General features: G+C 39.1%; 1 protein-coding gene across 1 annotated transcript in view; it reads left to right on the top strand.

The window, feature by feature from the left end:
• The window catches only part of LOC128995484 (ras-specific guanine nucleotide-releasing factor RalGPS2-like), a 30,572-nt gene extending 11,154 nt beyond the window's left edge, over positions 1 to 19,418 (top strand). Inside the window, exons 5-18 of the mRNA XM_054420503.1 lie at positions 1,640 to 1,804; positions 3,309 to 3,472; positions 4,937 to 5,079; positions 6,191 to 6,416; positions 7,490 to 7,669; positions 9,793 to 9,858; positions 12,416 to 12,561; positions 12,670 to 12,676; positions 12,816 to 12,931; positions 13,117 to 13,168; positions 13,556 to 13,709; positions 14,572 to 14,696; positions 15,522 to 15,643; positions 19,095 to 19,418. Of these exons, the coding sequence (XP_054276478.1) occupies positions 1,640 to 1,804; positions 3,309 to 3,472; positions 4,937 to 5,079; positions 6,191 to 6,416; positions 7,490 to 7,669; positions 9,793 to 9,858; positions 12,416 to 12,561; positions 12,670 to 12,676; positions 12,816 to 12,931; positions 13,117 to 13,168; positions 13,556 to 13,709; positions 14,572 to 14,696; positions 15,522 to 15,643; positions 19,095 to 19,213 (1,785 nt within the window). The 3' untranslated portion in view covers positions 19,214 to 19,418. The remainder of the gene's footprint in view (positions 1 to 1,639; positions 1,805 to 3,308; positions 3,473 to 4,936; positions 5,080 to 6,190; positions 6,417 to 7,489; positions 7,670 to 9,792; positions 9,859 to 12,415; positions 12,562 to 12,669; positions 12,677 to 12,815; positions 12,932 to 13,116; positions 13,169 to 13,555; positions 13,710 to 14,571; positions 14,697 to 15,521; positions 15,644 to 19,094) is intronic.
• The last annotated feature ends 1,987 nt before the right edge of the window (positions 19,419 to 21,405 follow it).

Below are 21,405 nucleotides of genomic sequence, written 5' to 3'. Positions count from 1 at the left end.
TCTGGTAGTCAAGCTTAGAACTTAATACTAGGGGTTTACCTCGGTACAGCATTTTACTTGGTACAAATTGGGTGTTGAACCATTCAGTAGAACTCTAGTCATTCAAACCGATTGCTACCAATTAGCAGATAGTCAAAAATTTTGATAGTTGGATTTTTTTTTAAAATTAGGGTATTTTATAGAAAACAGGCCTAATTGAACCAAGCTTTTGCTATCCCAATCGCAAATTGTGTCTATAAAGATTTTGCAATTGGAAAATTCACACTTTCACCCCAATCGCAGAGGATGATGATGATTGCCGGAGACGATGATCATGTCTACAACACCATGGACGATTTTTCCGTGATCACAACTTCTGCTTCCTTTAACAACTTTTCTTATGACTTTTTTTAGGTTTAAAAAATTCTTTCTTTAAGAGATTTGGATAGGCTTAGTTTAAGTTTGAATAGCTGGAGTTCTACTGTATATCTATGAAAAATCGTTGTGGCTTGAAATGAAATGAATGAATGAAATGAAATGAAATGAATGAATGAAATGAAATGAAATGAAAAAATATCTTTATTCATATGGTATACAGTCGCATACATTGAATGGTGTCACTAGGCTTAAAACTAAATAAAACTAATCTACAATTCATCGAAACCATAAAGTGTTTTATCAGTTAAGAAATGTTTAAGTTTTTTTTTTTTAAATTTGGAAATATCAATATTCCTCACCTCAGCTGGGAGTTTGTCCAAAAACCTTTTCCCTGCACAGGTGGTTTTTTTGTTAAAGAGCTCCAAGTTATGGACACCGACAGCAATTTCGTTTCTGTTCCGGGTAAAATAATTATGACAATCACCAAGTTTAGGGACCAAATTAGCATTAGAAAGTTTTTTTGTGTGTAAAATTGTATGAAAAACATAAATACTATACACAGTCATTATTCCCAATTTTGAAAAATATTGACGAGCGGAAGTATCCCATTCTAAATTTAACATAATTCTGATTGCACTTTTTTGAAGAGTAAGAATTCTATCCAGGTTTTGCTTAGAGGTACAGCCATAAATACTTATGCCAAAAGATATTGATGAATCGATAAAAGCAAAATAAAGAATCTTTAAGGTTTCTATTGAGCAAAATTTTGACATTCTATTAATAGCATGGATACCAGAAGTAATTTTGTTGACTACCTGGTCAACATGCTTATTCCATGTAAGATTTTTGTCTACAATTAATCCTAAAAACCTTGTTGTGGTGATTTCTTCCAATTTATTATTTTGAAATTGAATTACAGGCTGCACAATTTGTTTTCTTTTTCCTGTTGTAAAAACCATAAAATTACTTTTGCTTAAATTTAACAAGAGCTGATGAGAATTTAAAAAAGTATTTAGCATATTTAAAGTATCAGAACAATGATTTTCTAAATTTGATAAAGATGAATTGCTGATTTTAAAAGTAACATCATCAGCATACAGGCAGATATTACTACTGTGTAAACTAGTTGAAAATGGAATTGACAGATCCCTAATATAAATGAGAAATAAGATCTAAGAAATAAGGCTTAATAGGTTAAAGAAAAAAAAATCCTGTAGAACTGTAATTAGATTGAGATTTTTATCCGCCACACCGATATAAAGCTAGATCTGTTCTTTTGCAGGCGTTACGAGTATCTGCGGAGGATTTTGCATCTCAACTCACTCTCCTCGACCTTCAAGTCTTCGTTCAGATCACTCCGGACGAGCTGGTGTCTTGTGCCTGGAACAAAAAGAACAAACTACTCGTTGCACCCAACGTCGTGGCGTTTACCAAACGATTCAACCATGTGAGCTTGTTTTGAATAGATAGGCTCACTCAAATGTTTGACTATAGAGAATTAGACTTATCCTTCCCCTTGTGTTAAAGGAAGAATAATGGAAATAAATGTTGTTGAATTGAGCCGTAAGTGTGCTGATATCAATTATTATTTCTGCCCTATGCACCGACTTTTTCACCAAGCCATACTGAAAGAACACCTTACCACAAAACTACAGTATCTTAATACCACATTAATTATCAAAGTATCAACAACGAAGAGAGAAAACATAATTTTGACAAGAGCTTAATTCTGTTAGTGGCTCATTCAATTTGGTTCTATTTAAATTAAAAATTAACTACAGTTATGACTACCCTTGTATCTAATAGTCACTGCTCAAATGTTTAAAATCTTAACTGAGGAATTTCTTACTATTTAAATTTTGTATGAATCTCGAATCAAAATTGAATGCATTTTACTTTGTTGAAACAAGGCCACACTAAAATAAAGAGGCCGTAATGCTCGTCAAGCATGACGTCACGAAAAAAGAGAGGGCAATGACGTAGGTATTTATTTGTTTTCCAAGGAAAGATTAAAACAAGCAGCTGATCACAAACGGCAATCATTACGTCATTGCCGTCTTCTATCCTGACATCATGCTTGACGAGTATTACGGCCTGTTTTTTTTTTAATGTGGCCTTGGTTGAAACCACAAAAAATATTGGATTGTGTAATGGTTTAGGTTAATATGATTTAGGCTACCTAGTAAAAAATTACAGTCTATGCAAGAGTTATTGGTTATTTTTGTGAAATTTTGAAATTGGATGTATTTTTGATCTTGAAATATAAAATTTATAACTTTAACTCAATTAAGTGTAGCCTACCGTATATGTAAACAAAATCTGAACACTACTAAACACAATGTTGCACTTAATGAATCAAAATGAAATGAACCGAGGGTCATAAAGGATTATGGATGATCCTCATGTACATCACAAAGCGGAACTGTTTGATAACAGTTCTGATATTATGGGCAGTAGGATATGGATCCATATAAATTCATAATCCATATATAGCTACAGTAATTTTCAGTGTGAAATTCTTAATTGAAAGCAAGATTCAGTACTCACTCAGACCATTTACCCTTTTGGACCGGATTAGATGAACAATTAAATGCCTGTGCTATGTTTGCGTCATTCATAAATAGTTATTGTTTTTGTCCAAAGCCAATGGGAATCTTGACTGAGTTTTACCATAGACAAAAATAATTAAATATAGACTGTCAGCTGTGCTGCGGTTACCATAGGTTCTGGTGCACACCGCTGGGAGCGCCATGTAGTTAAGGCCTACGCTCTAAGTAACTACACGGTGCTCCCAGCAATATGCGCCAGAACCTATAGTAACCATGGTAAACACAGCACGGCTGACAGTCTATATTTAATTCTTTTTGTCTATGGTTTTACCGACTCGACTAATGAATTTTTTTAAAAGGTTCAAGGTTATCGCACAATTTAATATTTTTTTATGATTGCAGGTCAGTTTTTGGACAGTCCAAGAAGTGTTGAGTGGAACTTCTCCAAAGCATAGAGCAGAAATACTATCACACTTCATAAAAATTGGCAAAAGGCTCTATGAACTGAACAATTTTCATTCCCTTTTTGCTGTTGTATCTGCTCTCCAAAGTGTTTCTGTTTATAGGTAAGAAAAATGTTTACAATTCACTTATTAATTTGAAAATGTTAACTGGTTAAAGTGGCTGACCAGGGTGAACTTTTTAATCACAAATACTTTAAAGACGTAATCTGTGAACATGAAAATATCACAGGATTTGTGTCCCAGTTTCAATGATATTTGCATTTGATCATTTCAGCATTTCGGCTCGTCTCGATTCTGCTTGAAAATACCCTTTCACCCATCTTTTGTTGTTAATGTTTCTTAATAAGACTAGAAGTCGTCCAGTGTTTGAAAACTCAACCAAAAATATGTAGTGTGCAGACTTCTATATTTTCACCGCACGCTGTAAATAAAACATCTAATGATTGGAATTTCTTTAATTTGTTTTGATTTTCTGTTTATAATTTGTCACCAGCATGGCAACCCATAAGGCTCATGTTATTTTTTTTTATTTAAAAATTTTTTTGTGTTTATTTTTTAGTCTATCTTAATTTATAAAGGGACTAGCAGAGTACCCGTCCTTCGAATGGGGTTGGCTTATAAGTATGCTTATTGCAGTTATACTCGTGCTTTGCGTTTGCAATGGGAGAGGACTCGTTTTAAGAAAAGTTTGTTTACTATGGTATTCATGGTAAACCATTACAGTATATAGCACATCTCCCATAGCCATAATGTTGTACCACTGCACCTAAACAATAAAAAAAAAAGTTATCACAGCTTTGTTGCTTTGTTGCTGCTTGGTTCAAATTAGCTGTTGTCATAAATGTAAAAAGAATTAATAGTGCTGCACCCTGTTGGTAAACCTTATACCCTTTTAATGCTATTGAATATCATAGAATAAACTTGTGTAGTAGGAACAGCTGGCAAAATTCCTTAATTCCCATTAAATATGAATTCTCAACAGGTTAACATGGGAAACTCTAGAGCCACTGTGGCGGATCCCGAAAAGGATTTTTGAGAAAAAAATATGTCTATATGTTAATCGGGAATGTGAGCTATCATCACACCAAATTTCAGCCCAATCCGACCAGTATTTTTCGCGTTTACTTGTCACAAACATACATACATCCATACATCCAAACTTTCTCATTTATAATATTTAATATTAGTAGGATTCTGCACACCTAGGCCTACATAAAAATATCTTTCTACTAGTATAGGTAGATTTTTCCCTGAAATGGAAGCGAGCTGAGAATAAATGTTTTCAAGAAACATGCTTGCCTATAGATAAGTCCCTAAACATACATAATACAGTATCACAATGTAATTTGTTTAATCTTACAGAAATAGAGATACTCTTAAGAAATTGTCCAAGTAAATCAGCTTCATAAGTTGTATTAAAAATGTATTGTTAATGACCTGTGAATGCATAAAACATAAAATGCTCTCATTGTTCGCTGAAACTAAATTCTGTCACTAAAACATTATTAAAAGACATGCATAATATAATTCCTTGTTAGATAGATTTATTTATGCATGTGCTTTCAGATTAACAAAAACATGGAACCTTGTATCAAAAAAGGACAAGAGTACTTTTGATAAGTTGGCTGAAGTATTCTCTGACACTGACAACTGGAGGAATCTACGAGAACACATGGAAAATTTGAAACTACCGTGTATTCCATATTTAGGTAAAGTGGAAATTGTGTATTCGTAGCTGTTTTAGTTTTGATAAAATCAGGTAAAGACAAGATGTGGCTGGAAGGTTTTGTCCATTTTAAAATGGAAGGAGGTCCTGAATATGATTATTCTTTGGCTTTCTTCCTGCCCTTGTCTAACCATAAACTCTTCTTAAAACATGTCCAAGTGAAATAAAGCCTTCATTGATGTTTTAGGATTCGGTACTTTCAATATGAGCTAGCTTAGATTCAAAACTTAGACAGTAATATTTTATTCTACGAAGACATTTATAAACTTTTATAAATCCCATCTTAAGATGGACGGGTCCCGAAATTTCGGGAAATTTTCAGGAAAAAAATATTCCCGATTTTCGGGACGGGATTACGTTTGATTCTGGAATTTTTCGGGACGGGATTTGATCCGATCGTCGGCGATTTTGCCGCTCTCGCGAAAGATGTTCACGATAGTTCCGCGAACGTAGAAGGCAAAGTCATTTCGTCGATCGGGCCAAGACCGCGAGTCATTTTGACAATCGCATCGTGAACGCGAGTCATACCGACGATCACACCATGACCGCGGAGTCGGAGTCATACCGACGATCACGCCGTGACCGTTGAGTTATACCGACGATCGTGAAGTCATAACGACGATCGTGCTGTGACCGCGGTGTCGTAACGACGATCGTGCCGTGACGCGGAGTCATACGATCGCACCGTGACCGTGTGTCATTTCGACTGCAAGTCACAAGTTTCTAAACCCGTAAGTTTTTACCCATTTTTTGGTTTTTGTAGATCAGTGCCACTTCTTCATCTGTACTCACTGTAGTAGCTGTAAATAAGGATCCATTGACTGTTTCTTGTTAAAATAAATCAAACTAGATTATGGTTGTTTGTAACCATTTTGGAATGTTGAGGGGTATTTGAGGTGAGTCAAGCATGCCATTTTTGACTTGAGCCTTATGCCATACAGCGAAACTACACCTTGTATTAAACTCTTCCTTGATGTTTTCTACCTTAAATTAGTATTGTTTGTTTCCAGCCACATCTAATATTTAACTGTTTTAAAACATTCTCTACCTTGTTCCTTGTTTAACCCTTAACTGATGTTTATCTTTTTTTTCAGGAGTGTTTCTAACGGATCTAGTCTACATAGATATGGCCCACCCTCACATGGGAGGTCTCGAGCCTGAACAAAGAAAGCTGAAGATGAACAATATTTTACGGATTGTCTCAAACCTACAACAGTCTCAGTACCCTCACCTCTTGCCTTTACCACATATCCAGAGATATTTGCATTCCGTGCGATATATCGATGAACTGCAAAAGTTTGTTGAAGATGACAATTACAAGTGAGTTTTTTACATTTGTCTGTGTTTTTTTATTGTGAAACGCTGGTGATAAGTACAATATGTAGCAATGACTGATATTAAAATGTGAGACATACAATCGTGATTGTTGTATCTGTCCGTTTCAACAAATGTGTGACGAGGCTTTATGTTTTTATAAGTCTCATGTGTGGGTAACTCCTTCGACCCCAAACAACCCTAAAAAGTAACCTACAAAGCACCAACTGAAGTACCTTGTTCAATTCTAAAAATGTTCAAAGATTCAAAATGGCAAAGTAGCTTTTTCATGGGTTGAAACTAAACTCAGCTGTTGCTGATCATTGAACTATTTGCAGATGATTACTAAGCTACCTGTACCAGCTACCTGTTATTGTTGCAGCCCTGGAACTGTTATATATCAAATATTTGGTTTTACATTACCTTTTATCAGTTCCAAAAGTATCCTTCGTCAATGTGTTAAATCTTTCGGCGAGCTGCCATTGTCATTCACTTCATTTCAGGAATATACAATAATTCTGCTTGAATAGCTTCGTTCTCATTACACGACAAACAACATTTACACACAACATATAAATAAATACTTTTAGTTTGATAGGCCTATCACAAGTATACAACATTGCCGGTACAAGAGCGGGAACAGACTGTTGGACTGTTGGTTCAAGTGAATGCTATCTTAGTGAAAATATGAAATATGTTGTAGTACAGTCTTGGCTTTCTGTTGAGAGCAACCAAGACCATGAATCAGATGACAAAGAATATTGTGATGACTTAAGCCTATGAAAGAAAAGTTTATTACATATGACACTCGTATGTTGTGTATTTTTACAAATTTTCATCCTTCAAGATTTGTTGTTTCTTGGGTCGAACTCCATTTTGTGGAACGACATAAAAACTTGTTATTTACTAATCGTGACGATGGAAAATGTCTGCAATAATCCCTTCAATATTATCTCTCGACTATTTTGGTAAAGTTAAGTTTTCTATACGTTAAGTCGCTGAATTTTACTGCCTCATAGAGTATATTTGAGGCTAAGCATAGATTGTGATTGGCTAAATTCTTTGAATAATTTGCGCAGGCTGTCACTGAGACTAGAACCACCGTCGCCAGCCCCGAGCTCGTCAAGTTCGCGAGAGTCAGTCAGTGAGTTGGCAACCGTAGCGAGTCTCAACCTGTCCCCTGCCAAACCTTCGCTGCGACTGCAACCCGTCATCAAGTTTGTCCCCGGTCACCGCAAGAGCCGTAGTCTTGGGACCAAGTGAGTACGCTTGTTATTTTTAACATTTAGGGGTTTTTAAATTAATAAAACCATTGACTATAAAACTCAGCTAGCTTACCTGAAGCTAGCTTATCAGTCCACGATAGATACATTATTAAAGTCACACAATTTATAATTCACATTTTGTGCACATCGTTTACTCTCGATAGTCTGACACGTATGGGATCTGGGGAACGCCAGATTACCAAAAGTTTTAGATTTTGTAAAATATAACTAAGTTTAGCCAGAGTTAAGAAAAGTAAACTTCTGAAGCCTTTTTATGTACTCCTCGAATACTGGGCTGGGCGTTCGAAAGACAGCGTTGTGAATTCATTTATTGCATTGAATTGCCAAGAGTGTCAGACTATCAACAGTCACATTCGCAACACACATAGATTACAAGTTAGTAGTGCAACAAATTTGTTGTTGAGAAATCTGTGACAATTCCTGGTAGTCAGCTTATTCAGTTTGCTCAATAAACTGGTTAAACCATTCCATCTTCTAAGAACTTGCTGATTCCATGTCTCTTAACTCTTTAACACAATTAATGTATACAGTCAAACCTTGACCTAACCAGAGGTCTGCCAATCTGTACCTCGCTAGTCCAAAACCCGCTAATCCAATTTTTTCTGTTGGGGGGAGAAGGTTACTCTATAGGTAAAAATAAGCTTTGTGTTCTTCCAGCCGTATTTGTCCAGCCAATCGGGAAACCAAGATTCGTGCGTGAATTTTAACGACCAGAAAAAAGACCCTGAATCATACGCGAATTTTGTATAGAACTGGTAAAATTAGAATAATTAGTAATAGTATATTTTAAAGGGTTCATTCTTTACCGCCATTCCTTAAGAACATGATTGCAGGATATGATAGTACATTACAGGCTTTGTCGCGATCGCGCAAGACAATCACTGTGTCGCGGAAATGTTATTTGTTAACAAGAGACAATCACAGTGTTGTCATGTTCAAGAGAACATGAGAGTGTTTGAGTTTTCATGATCGTGGGAACAGTGAATAGCTGTTTAAAGCCATAAAAATGCATTTTTTTTAAGGCAATTTTACTGAACTCCTGGTTAATCTGAACAATTTGGTCAGTAATCCAAAATGTCCTCATTAGTTTAGATCATCAGGACTCTGGTGTAGTCACAAATTTCTTTAAGTATTTTTTTTCTTCTCGGATTAGTTTTATTGTTTAGTGCAACAAATCTGGGGTTTTAAAAATTCTTTTTAAAGAATTTCCAAAAAAACTTAAAGGAAAAAATCTACATTTTGAATCAATTTCACAGAAAAAAAACCTCTGTTAACAAAATGAGCGTATTAGAGTTACTTTTCAAACTCCAGTACAACGAAATTAAACAAAAACAAATCTATTGATTCAACTTGTATTGTATCTTTTAAATCCGATGTTATTAGCGTTTTTAAAAGATTATTTTAGTGATACTGTAGCTTGCTTTTTGTTTCACTTAGGCCTACTGTATCCTACACTCTTCAGTGTGTTACACCTCTTTAGTAATTGTTGACATAAATATAGTTACTAATTAGGTAAGGAGATACCATCAATCACCTATGTATGGTTTAACCATTTTATACCTGCGTTGACCAACTGGTTCTAAGATCAGTTCAAGCTTTAGGTCCACTTATAAAGTACAAAAGTAACATTAAGTTTTGAATTTGATGTTACCTAGCCCCTCTTATCAATATATAATATATTCGTCCAAGAGTTGTTTGATCCTCAGAAAAAATGGCATATAAAATTCATAACTTATGTTGTACGGTATATGTTTCTTACGTTTTAACTTAAATTCCTTACAACATCTGATTTCTATTGCTTCCAACATAATTATGTTAAGCCAAAACCAACAACTATAAGTAAAAGCTTCACTTTGTTTCAATTAAATTATATCTGTTGTAAATTTGGATTTTTTTGTTAGAGTGACAACAAACAACCCAAGTTTGTTTTAAATTTGGTCATAATGAGGAATGCCCTTGTGGATCTAACAAACCTTGGACATAACGGAACAATAGTGTTAAATATTGTCAGTGAGAAATATCCTTTGATTGTAGCCTACTTCTTAAACAAATACACCCATTAATACACCCTCCTCTAATACTATTGAGGGTTTTAGATTTCGTAGTACAAGTCTTCCAAGAAATTTTCATAAGCCAGTATTTCCAGCATCTGCTGCCAATGGGTAAGTTAGGTTTGCAATGGGGCACTAAAAAAGTTGCATGCAGCATATGAGAACGTTTGCCACCTATTTCATCGATGAATGCCATATTTGTTTGTTGATCTTTTGTGTTTAAGTTGATTTATTTTAATTGTCATTGAATATTTGTGCATGTCGATGGAAAGTATTTCACAAGAACAATTGTGTAAAATAGCCTTATGTTAAAAATATGATTTCATTTTTAAATTTATGACAAGTATTTTTATTATTTTTGCTATGATACAAAAACCAATTTTGAGCATGTAAAGTTTTGGATTTGTTTAAGCCATTTTTGTAACAATCGCTGCTTTGCATTTAAAACAGGAACAATTTATATTTGCAATAAAAGTGTTTATAAAAACTGTGTTTTAATTTCTATCTTGGTTCTCATTGCAACCTAACTTTTAAAGGGATTTAACTACTTAAACTACTAAATTAACTACTTTTCAAATATTACCGAGTCACTGTTCACTATTTGCAAGAACTTAGTTGTGTTTCACACCAAGGGTCTATGGATCCCTGATATTTTTGGGTCAAATCGGGTCAACATTTGGCCTCAGGTATCGGTTTGGGTAGGTAATTATTTTTCAGCCGAGCTCTGGTTGGATAATTTAAGTTTGAGGTGTACAAGTAGCTTGATTTTCAAGGCAAGCTCTTATATATTTTTGTGATCGCAGAAAGCACCTGTGAAGATGCACAATTGAAAATTGAGGACATTGCTCCTATGTTCACGGTTTTGATGTAACCACGGAAGAGGTTCATGATTTTTCTGTGACCTTAGGCCTATATGATTCTATTAATTTCACCGTGAACATAGATGACTTTCACAATTTGGCCGTGACCTCGGAAGATGTTCTCGATTTGGCTGTGACTTTAGAAGACGTTCCTCATTTCACCATGACCGCAGAAGATATCTTAGTTTCACTATGACCGCTGAAGCTCTTTGTCTATGAAATGAGTTTCCAAACAGCTGATGATCCCAGTGTTTCAAAACAATTTGTATTTTCCCATTTTACTACTATAGTTTACAATTTTAAGTATATTTCTCCTGACCTCTCAAACTTGGAATGAACAGTTTTTAAAGTAGGATGCGTATATTCAATTATCATCAAACTCATTTTATCTTTAAACAAATTAGTGGAAAATGACAGTTTTTGTTTATATTTTTGTAGTTAAATTGATTCTTACATTTTTTTGTGTACTGTATTTGTAGAAAAATATTTGTATTTTTTATGCATGGAAATTCTGAGCTTAAATTTTAAAAGGATTTACAATGGTTGCAACAGTGTACATAATGTCCATTAATGTGCAACACCATCTAGTGTTCTGCCACAAGGATTATTATTTTTTTGTCAATCAGCCAGTTTACTATTTGTTGTAAATAAATAGATAAAAATGTCTTTATTGATCCAGCAATTCTCAGTTGTTACGTTATATTTTTCAAAACAACTAAATAAACAACAACAACAGACTTTAGTTAAATTATTTGATTTTCAAAATAAAATAATACAAAGCATATGTTTGAGGCCAGATTGTAGGTTGTTATATTGCTTTGGACTGAAGTACGAGAAGTAGAATTTTTATTTTGTGAAATCAGGTAAATCAGGACTACATTTTTAACAAAAAAACTACCTGTATAATATTCGCTTGAAACATTTTGCTAGTAGTTAGTCAGCTACATGCACACCACTGTTATTATTTTAAATCAATAAGTTATGATGTACTGTTGTAGTGGTCTACTTTGTCATTCTGTACATCTCATGCCTTGTCAGTACTCACACTTAAAATCTGTTGTCTGTTGTAGTGTTTTTGCCAAGCCTTGTCACTCAAGCCCACTCAACTTGCTGGACGACTCTGTGATAGTGGAGGGGGGTGGGGGAGGATTAGGTCCACTCAGTCATTTTGTCCATCTCATGCCTAGTCAGTGCTAACACTCTGTTGTCTGTTGTAGTGTTTTCGCCAAGCCTTGTCACTCAAGCCCACACAACTTGCTGGACGACTCTGTGATAGAGGAGGGGGGTGGGGGAGGATTAGGTCCACTCAGTCATTTTGTCCATCTCATGCCTAGTCAGTGCTAACACTCTGTTGTCTGTTGTAGTGTTTTCGCCAAGCCTTGTCACTCAAGCCCACGCAACTTGCTGGACAACTCAGTGATAGAGGAGGGGGTGGGGGAGGATTAGGTCTATTCAGGCACTCTGTACATCTCATGCCTAGTCAGTGCTAATGCTAACACTGTGTTGTCTGTTGTGGTGTTTTTTGCCAAGCCTTGTCACTCATGCCCACGCAACTTGCTGGACGACTCTGTGATAGAGGAGGGGGGTGGGGGAGGATTAGGTCTATACAGTCATTCTGTACATCTCATGCCTAGTCAGTGCTAACACTGTGTTGTCTGTTGTAGTGTTTTTGAAAAGCCTTGTCACTCAAGCCCACACAACTTGCTGGACGACTCTGTGATTTTGGGGGGGGGGGGAGGATTAGGTCTATACAGTCATTCTGTACATCTCATGCCTAGTCAGTGCTAACACTCTGTTGTCTGTTGTAGTGTTTTTGCCAAGCCTTGTCACTCAAGCCCACGCAACTTGCTGGACAACTCAGTCATTCTGTACATCTCATACCTAGTCAGTGCTAACACTCTGTTGTCTGTTGTAGTGTTTTTGCCAAGCCTTGTCACTCAAGCCCACACAACTTGCTGGACGATTCTTTTATAGAGGAGGGGGGTGGGGGAGGATTAGGTCTATACAGTCATTCTGTACATCTCATGCCTAGTCAGTGCTAACACTCTGTTGTCTGTTGTAGTGTTTTTGTAAAGCCTTGTCACTCAAGCCCACACAACTTGCTGGACGACTCTGTGATTTTTGGGGGGGGGGGGAGAATTAGGTCTATACAGTCCATTCTGTAAATCTCATGCATAGTCAGTGCTAACACTCTGTTGTCTGTTGTAGTGTTTTCGCCAAGCCTTGTCACTCAAGCCCACACAACTTGCTGGACGATTCTGTGATAGTGGAGGGGGGTGGGGGAGGATTAGGTCTACACGGTCACTCTGTACATCTCATGCCTAGTCAGTGCTAATGCTAACACTGTGTTGTCTGTTGTGGTGTTTTTTGCCAAGCCTTGTCACTCATGCCCACGCAACTTGCTGGACGACTCTGTGATAGAGGAGGGGGGTGGGGGAGGATTAGGTCTATACAGTCATTCTGTACATCTCATGCCTAGTCAGTGCTAACACTCTGTTGTCTGTTGTAGTGTTTTTGAAAAGCCTTGTCACTCAAGCCCACACAACTTGCTGGACGACTCTGTGATTTTGGGGGAGGGGGAGGATTAGGTCTATACAGTCCATTCTGTAAATCTCATGCATAGTCAGTGCTAACACTCTGTTGTCTGTTGTAGTGTTTTTGCCAAGCCTTGTCACTCAAGCCCACGCAACTTGCTGGACGACTCTGTGATAGAGGGGGGGGGGGGGGAGGATTAGGTCTATACAGTCATTCTGTACATCTCATGCCTAGTCAGTGCTAACACTCTGTTGTCTGTTGTAGTGTTTTTGCCAAGCCTTGTCACTCAAGCCCACGCAACTTGCTGGACGACTCTGTGATAGAGGGGGGGGGGGGGAGGATTAGGTCTATACAGTAATTCTGTACACCTCATGCCTAGTCAGTGCTACCTACCACTCTGTTGTCTGTTGTAGTGTTTTTGCCAAGCCTTGTCACTCAAGCCCACGCAACTTGCTGGACGACTCTGTGATAGAGGAGGGTGGTGGGGGAGGATTAGGTCTACTCAGTCATTCTGTACATCTCATGCCTAGTCTACCCGACGATACTCAGGAGTGTGTCACACTTCAGGTATAGTTTATTGATATTTTCTGTAGGATGAAAATAGAACTAGTTCTATGGGACTTTAGAATGCTGATTACACGCTTTTCCACTTTTTTGTCGTATCATTTTTAATTTTTGAGCAAAATTATTGTTAAAGAACTATATCTTTAACAATAATTTGAAATTGAATATTTTAATTGTTTTTAGATAAGGCTTGCAATTAGTGCTCAGCTCAATTAAAATGGGTTACTCATGCTAAAATGTAAAATAACAGTATAAATAAAAATATATTTTAAAGTTGAAACTCAAGTGTTGTAGATTTGTTTATGCTGCTGGACACTTTTAAATAGCTTAAATTTTGGTGACAAAGTTCTCAACACTGGCAACTTTTTGATTTTTTTATTTTCCAAATAGTTTTCATCTTTATTTAAACCTGTTTATACTATTGTATAGAGCATCTTGTTTACTTTTAAAGCTTTTGCTCTGTAATTTAGATTGAGTACTAGATGAAGAAAATGAATAAATCATTCCCAAATTTAAAAAGTGGCAAAATGTATATAACATTTAACTTTACATCTATTTGATAGTGTCTAAAAGTAACCTGTTTGATTAGTATTGTTATCGTCTAAGTTGTGATTTCTTGTAGGCCTATTGGTTTATTGAGGTGCGTAGTAAAAGTTTATTCTTCCAGAACTCGTAATTGTCCTTAATAGTAAGGAACATAATTTATAGCAATTATTCCATAAAAACGTTTTTAGAACTTTTTGGAATATATCTCTTTCTTTAACAATGTATAAATTTTATAACTTAGATAAATATTCTTCTTGTATTCTTCCTTAGATAAATATTGTTTATGCAGCAAACATAACCTAACTTAAGAATTGTGCAGGGTTGCCTGAGACGTAAGACTCTGATGAAGGAAGGGCGTAAGCCTACTGTGTCCCCTTGGCAGAGGTACTGGGTTCAGCTATGGGCGACTGCTCTTGTCTTCTACTTGCCAAAGACTTTCAAAGGGTAAGGATAACAACTACCTGAGTAATAGAATTGTAGTGATGGTAAAACACATCAAATTTAGAATTCTTTCCTATCATTCTACAAATAAAAAGAACAAGGGAACCCACAAGCTTCTTCCACTTGCATCACGACCAATAGAGTCCAATGGCTGATTAAGTGGCTTGCCACCAAAATTGCTTCCTAAGGCCCCGTCTATATATGCACCGAGAGCGGGAGCGGGGCGATAGCGGGCCCGCTCCCGCTGTGAATGGGGCTGTTTATGCACGAAGAGCGATAGCGGTAGCGGTTGGTTAAAGGAGAATGGAAGGGGGACACAGTCTTGCCAACTCAAACTCTGCCAAATAATTAACACAACTATTTGTCCTAAGTTCTCGTGCGCGTGGGTCAAGTTGGCAACCCTGGCTTCAGCCGCTCTCGCTCCCGCCGTGCATAAACAGTCCCATTTGACTCAATGTAGTTGAAACCCGCTCTATCCCAAGCAACCGCTGCGATTTCTAACTACACAGCGGGCGAATTAGAAACCGCAGCGGGAGGTCAACCGCTATCGCTATCGCTCTTGGTGCATAAACAGCCCCATTTAACTCAATGGTGTTAGAAATCGCTCCCGCTGTCGCTACCGCTCCCGCTCTTGGTGCATAAACGGGGCCTAAGTGGTGCTTCCACAGTGGCCTGGTGTGCAAAGGCCCTATTGGTAGTACAGCTGTCTATAAGACCTGCACTGCTTGGTAAACATGGAATGGAGTATAGTATCTAATGTTTGTGCTTCCGTCTTTACACTCAAACTATTGTAATATTACACTAATCGACATTCCTGGTTTGTCACAGATGTGAAAGAACTGACTTCAAGCGAGACCCTTGCAAGATGACTCCACTGACCGGGTGTCTGGTGACTCTGGGCCACAATCCGGTCCACTCCGACGTGTTCCTCATCCGGGACCCTCACAGAAGTAAGTATACTATATCTATATATATCTATATACTCATAAGTCATGTTGTTGGATGAAGAAATGCCGGGAAAAGGATGTAACATATAGGCACAATGATCAATCTTAAAATTTTTTGTTAGGAGAGAAGCTTACCTGTAAGGGGAAAAGTCAAATCTGGCTCATGAAACACTAACATTTATACTATACCACATAGAATATTTTACTGCCACCAATTTCAACCAAGGAAGGTTTGAATCCTGAACAATGGACCTAAAGACCAACTTATTATCTTCCCAACTCAAACCTTACTTAGTTTAAAATGTTTTAAAATTGGATTACATTTTTTGTGTATTAGTTATAATATTTGTGTTCTGTTTCTTGTGTGTTTGGTTATCCAAAAGTTAAACCAAATACAACCTGTAAATATTTAATTTTTAATTTTGTTTTTTGTTTTCAAAGAACATAACTATTAAAAACCACATAAAAGTGATCCAGAACATACACTTTAACTCGCGACAAAGTATTTACAGCAATTACTATTTTCTGGCTATTTATTATTTCTCATGCAAATCTCCTAGAGTGGCCTATAATATGGTTATGTATTGTTAATTTATTTCAGAAAACTGAGTATAACCCTTTACTAGGGATGGACGGGTCCCGAAATTTCGGGAATTTTTCGGGAAAAAAATATTCCCGATTATCGGGACGGAATTACATTTGACTCAGGAATTTTTCGGGACGGGATTTGGTCCGATCGTCGGCGATTTTCCCGCTTCGCGAGTGCCGATAACGCCGTTATTGCGAGCGATAGGTCCGCGAACGCAGGAGATGAAGTCATTTCGACGATTACGCCGTGACCGCGGAGTCATACCGACGATCGCGCCGTGACCACGAGTCATACCGACGACTGCGCCGTGACCGCGAGTCATACCGACGATCGCGCCGTGACCGCGAGTCATACCGACGATCGCGCCGTAACCGCGGAATCCTACCGACGATCGCGCCGTGACCGCGGAGTCCTACCGACGATCGCGCCGTGACCGCGGAGTCCTACCGACGATCGCGCCGTGACCGCGGAGTCCTACCGACGATCGCGCCGTGACCGCGGAGTCATACTGACGATCATGCCGTGATGGCGGAGTCATGCTGACGATCGAGCCGTGATCGCGAGTCATACCGACGATCGCGCCGTGACCGCAAGTCATACCGCACCGACGATTGCGCCGTGACCGCGAGTCATACCGACGATAACCCCGTGACCGCGGAGTCATACCGACGATCGCGCCGTGACCGCAAGTCATACCGACGATCGCGCCGTAACCGCGGAATCCTACCGACGATCGCGCCGTGACCACGGAGTCCTACCGACGATCGCGCCGTGACCGCGGAGTCCTACCGACGATCGCGCCGTGACCGCGGAGTCATACTGACGATCATGCCGTGATGGCGGAGTCATGCTGACGATCGAGCCGTGATCGCGAGTCATACCGACGATCGCGCCGTGACCGCAAGTCATACCGCACCGACGATTGCGCCGTGACCGCGAGTCATACCGACGATAACCCCGTGACCGCGGAGTCATACCGACGATCGCGCCGTGACCGCAAGTCATACCGCACCGACGATTGCGCCGTGACCGTGGAGTCATACCGACGATAACCCCGTGACCGCGGAGTCATACCGACGATCGCGCCGTGACCGCAAGTCATACCGCACCGACGATTGCGCCGTGACCGTGGAGTCATACCGACGATAACCCCGTGACCGCGGAGTCATACCGACGATCGCGCCGTGACCGCGAGTCATACCGACGATCGTGCCGTGAACGCGAGTCATGACGACGATCGCGCCGTGACCGTGGAGTCATACCGACGATAACCCCGTGACCGCGAAGTTATACCGACGATCGCGCCGTGACCGCAAGTCATACCGCACCGACGATTGCGCCGTGACCGTGGAGTCATACCGACGATAACCCCGTGACCGCGGAGTCATACCGACGATCGCGCCGTGACCGCAAGTCATACCGCACCGACGATTGCGCCGTGACCGCGAGTCATACCGACGATAACCCCGTGACCGCGGAGTCATACCGACGATCGCGCCGTGACCGCAAGTCATACCGACGATCGCGCCGTAACCGCGGAATCCTACCGACGATCGCGCCGTGACCGCGGAGTCCTACCGACGATCGCGCCGTGACCGCGGAGTCCTACCGACGATCGCGCCGTGACCGCGGAGTCATACTGACGATCATGCCGTGATGGCGGAGTCATGCTGACGATCGAGCCGTGATCGCGAGTCATACCGACGATCGCGCCGTGACCGCAAGTCATACCGCACCGACGATTGCGCCGTGACCGCGAGTCATACCGACGATAACCCCGTGACCGCGGAGTCATACCGACGATCGCGCCGTGACCGCAAGTCATACCGCACCGACGATTGCGCCGTGACCGCGAGTCATACCGACGATAACCCCGTGACCGCGGAGTCATACCGACGATCGCGCCGTGACCGCAAGTCATACCGCACCGACGATTGCGCCGTGACCGTGGAGTCATACCGACGATAACCCCGTGACCGCGGAGTCATACCGACGATCGCGCCGTGACCGCAAGTCATACCGCACCGACGATTGCGCCGTGACCGTGGAGTCATACCGACGATAACCCCGTGACCGCGGAGTCATACCGACGATCGCGCCGTGACCGCGAGTCATACCGACGATCGTGCCGTGAACGCGAGTCATGACGACGATCGCGCCGTGACCGTGGAGTCATACCGACGATAACCCCGTGACCGCGAAGTTATACCGACGATCGCGCCGTGACCGCAAGTCATACCGCACCGACGATTGCGCCGTGACCGTGGAGTCATACCGACGATAACCCCGTGACCGCGGAGTCATACCGACGATCGCGCCGTGACCGCGAGTCATACCGACGATCGTGCCGTGAACGCGAGTCATGACGACGATCGCGCCGTGACCGTGGAGTCATACCGACGATAACCCCGTGACCGCGGAGTCATACCGACGATCGCGCCGTGACCGCGAGTCATACCGACGATCGTGCCGTGAACGCGAGTCATGACGACGATCGCGCCGTGACCGTGGAGTCATACCGACGATAACCCCGTGACCGCGAAGTCATACAGACGATCACCCCGTCACCCGCGAGTCACAAGTTTCTATAGGTTCCTGTAAATTGTTACCCATTTTTTGGTTTTTATAGATCAGTGCCACAAATGGTAAAAATTCATTTCGTATGTCTTTTTTGGTACTTGCAATACAGTACTTTCTTTTTATGCACAGAAAAAAATCCCGTCCCGTCCCGTCCCGAAAATCGGGAAGGAAATAAAAATCCCGTCCCGTGTCCCGAACTAAAAATTCAATCCCGTCCATCCCTACCCTTTACGTTTCTTAGATAAAAAGTTTTTTGCTAATTGTGACTGAATTTTGCTTTTTCAGGCAATATGTACAAATTCAAAGCGATCAGTGAAGAAGATGCCTTAATCTGGTACAACTCATTGCAACAAATGCTCACAGAAAACAACACTACCTCTACTAATCTCATATCCTTCGATTGATTTGTACAGTTCCTATTTTAGTCCCTTAAGCTTTAGCTGTAATCTCCTTATCTTTTTATGTAGATATTTTGTTAGCTTGCCGTAAGACGATCTCACAGCAGTGTTTTTATGTTTACATTCTGGTCATACGCTTTGTGATTTATTTTTATAGTCAATTTGTTGATTTATTTCATTTATATTGGTGACTACCAAATTCAATAAAATAAGCAAAAACATTATAGTGGCGATTTTTTTATGTGCCCTACCTACCAAATCTCATGTTTTTTATAGATTTTTTTTTTTTAAAAACTATGGTTGTGGTTTTTCTCTGGGAGCTATGGGGGAAGAATTGAATTAAGGTTGGATCGTGGAAGTAGTTAAGTAGTAAATATATTTCAGCATAGTGGCTAAGGTTAGCGGAGTGACACCACAGGAGTGCTGGAGATCGAGATCAGGAACAAAAGATGAAAAGGCACGGACATACCTGACGGGAGTAATAGCTGGACCTTGGGAGACACCAACATGAAGGGGAGCAACAGAATAAGTAAACAACTGCAAATTAATTTGCTATTATGAAATTAGTTTTATACTAATTCTAAAATGTCCCACAAGTTAGAGAAGTAAAATATTATCAATTATCACTAATGTACTCAGTTCCGAATATAACTTACTAATTTCAATCAGTGTTAGTGGTTATCTCTTTGCTCCATTTCTGCCAGCCTTTGCATAAACAGTGTTGTAAACAAAAATAATGACAATGATACAAATATGTCATTTACATTAATGATCTTCCAAAAGCTATTAATAAAGAACTAATTCTTTTTGCCGATGACACTACTGCTTTGATCAAAAACAATAATACAACTGAAATGTTTTCTTCTCTGCAAAGTGTGGTAAAGTACATGGAGCAATGGTTTTTAGAAAATGGGTTAAAACTTAATGTTGAAAAAACAAATATTATTCAATTTTCTACTAGACACAAAAATATGGAAAACTGTTCCTTTAATTTAGTTGAAGCTCATAAATTCTTAGGGGTTTACGTAGATGACGCAGTTAAATGGGATTCACATTTGAATTATTTACGTAACAAAATTAGGTCGATATCATCTTTATTCATACATTTAAGGGACTGTGTTTCTATTGAGACACTTAAAGTAGTTTATCATGCTTATGTGGAGTCAGTGTTAAGATATGGCATAATTTTATGGGGCCAAGCTACTGGTATTAAAACTTTATTCAGGTTACAAAAACGTATTATTCGTATTATTACCAACTCTCATCCACGCAGTTCTTGTAAGAAACATTTTCAAAATTTAAGAATTCATACATTAACGGGGTTGTATATTCTAGAATTATTAAATTACATACATTCAGTTAAAAATTAGCTACCAGAAACAATACATTTTAATCACAGATATGAAACCCGAAATGAAAATATATTTAGACTCCCTAGACACCGTTTGACCCTATATGAAAAATCTCCATTGTACGCTGGGCTGAGATTGTACAATGTGCTTCCGCCATGCTATAAGTCATTAAGCAAAACTAAATGTAAAGATACAATAGATAATTTTCTTATTGACAAGGCTTTTTACTTAATTGAAGATTTTTACAGAACTACAATTTAGAAAATTTTTTTTTAAGTGTTTAATTTTAAGTTAAAAGTTTTAATGTTAAATATTTTATGTATGGATTTAATTTTGACAATGCACCTATTCTGTTATAACATGTATGGAATGTTTTGTGCAAATAAAGTCTATGTCTATGTCTATGTCAGCAGTTTCAAAACCAAAATGTTAAATTTCAAAAGTTATGAGATTTGTTACATCACTAATGGTACTTGATCTATTTACATTTCTACCATGCCTTAAGTGTTTCACCTATAATCTATTTTGTTATGCTAAAAAGTAAATTTAAATTTACTGTATTTGCACAGACAGTTTGGTACTTATTTTGGCTATTAAAAAAAGAGACTAAGGAGCTTAGGAATTACTTCAACAGATTAAACATAAGTTTCAATATTCACTTGTTTAAAACGTTACGAGAATGTACAATGATTGATTTAGCAAGACTCAATACCATACAGCATGCTACATCACGTGCTGATACATCACTGCCAAGCAATATATGCTTGTAGTGAAGCCACAACAAGCACCGGGCACAAACGTACGAGTTGAAACACGTTTATTGGAAAATGTTAGTGCTGTTACATT

This window comes from Macrosteles quadrilineatus, unplaced genomic scaffold (genome assembly GCF_028750875.1).
Source record: "Macrosteles quadrilineatus isolate MER2022 unplaced genomic scaffold, UCM_ALF_1.0 Scaffold_5__1_contigs__length_97177068, whole genome shotgun sequence".
Taxonomy (NCBI): domain Eukaryota; kingdom Metazoa; phylum Arthropoda; class Insecta; order Hemiptera; family Cicadellidae; genus Macrosteles; species Macrosteles quadrilineatus.
This window is presented reverse-complemented; position numbering and strand designations above follow the sequence as displayed.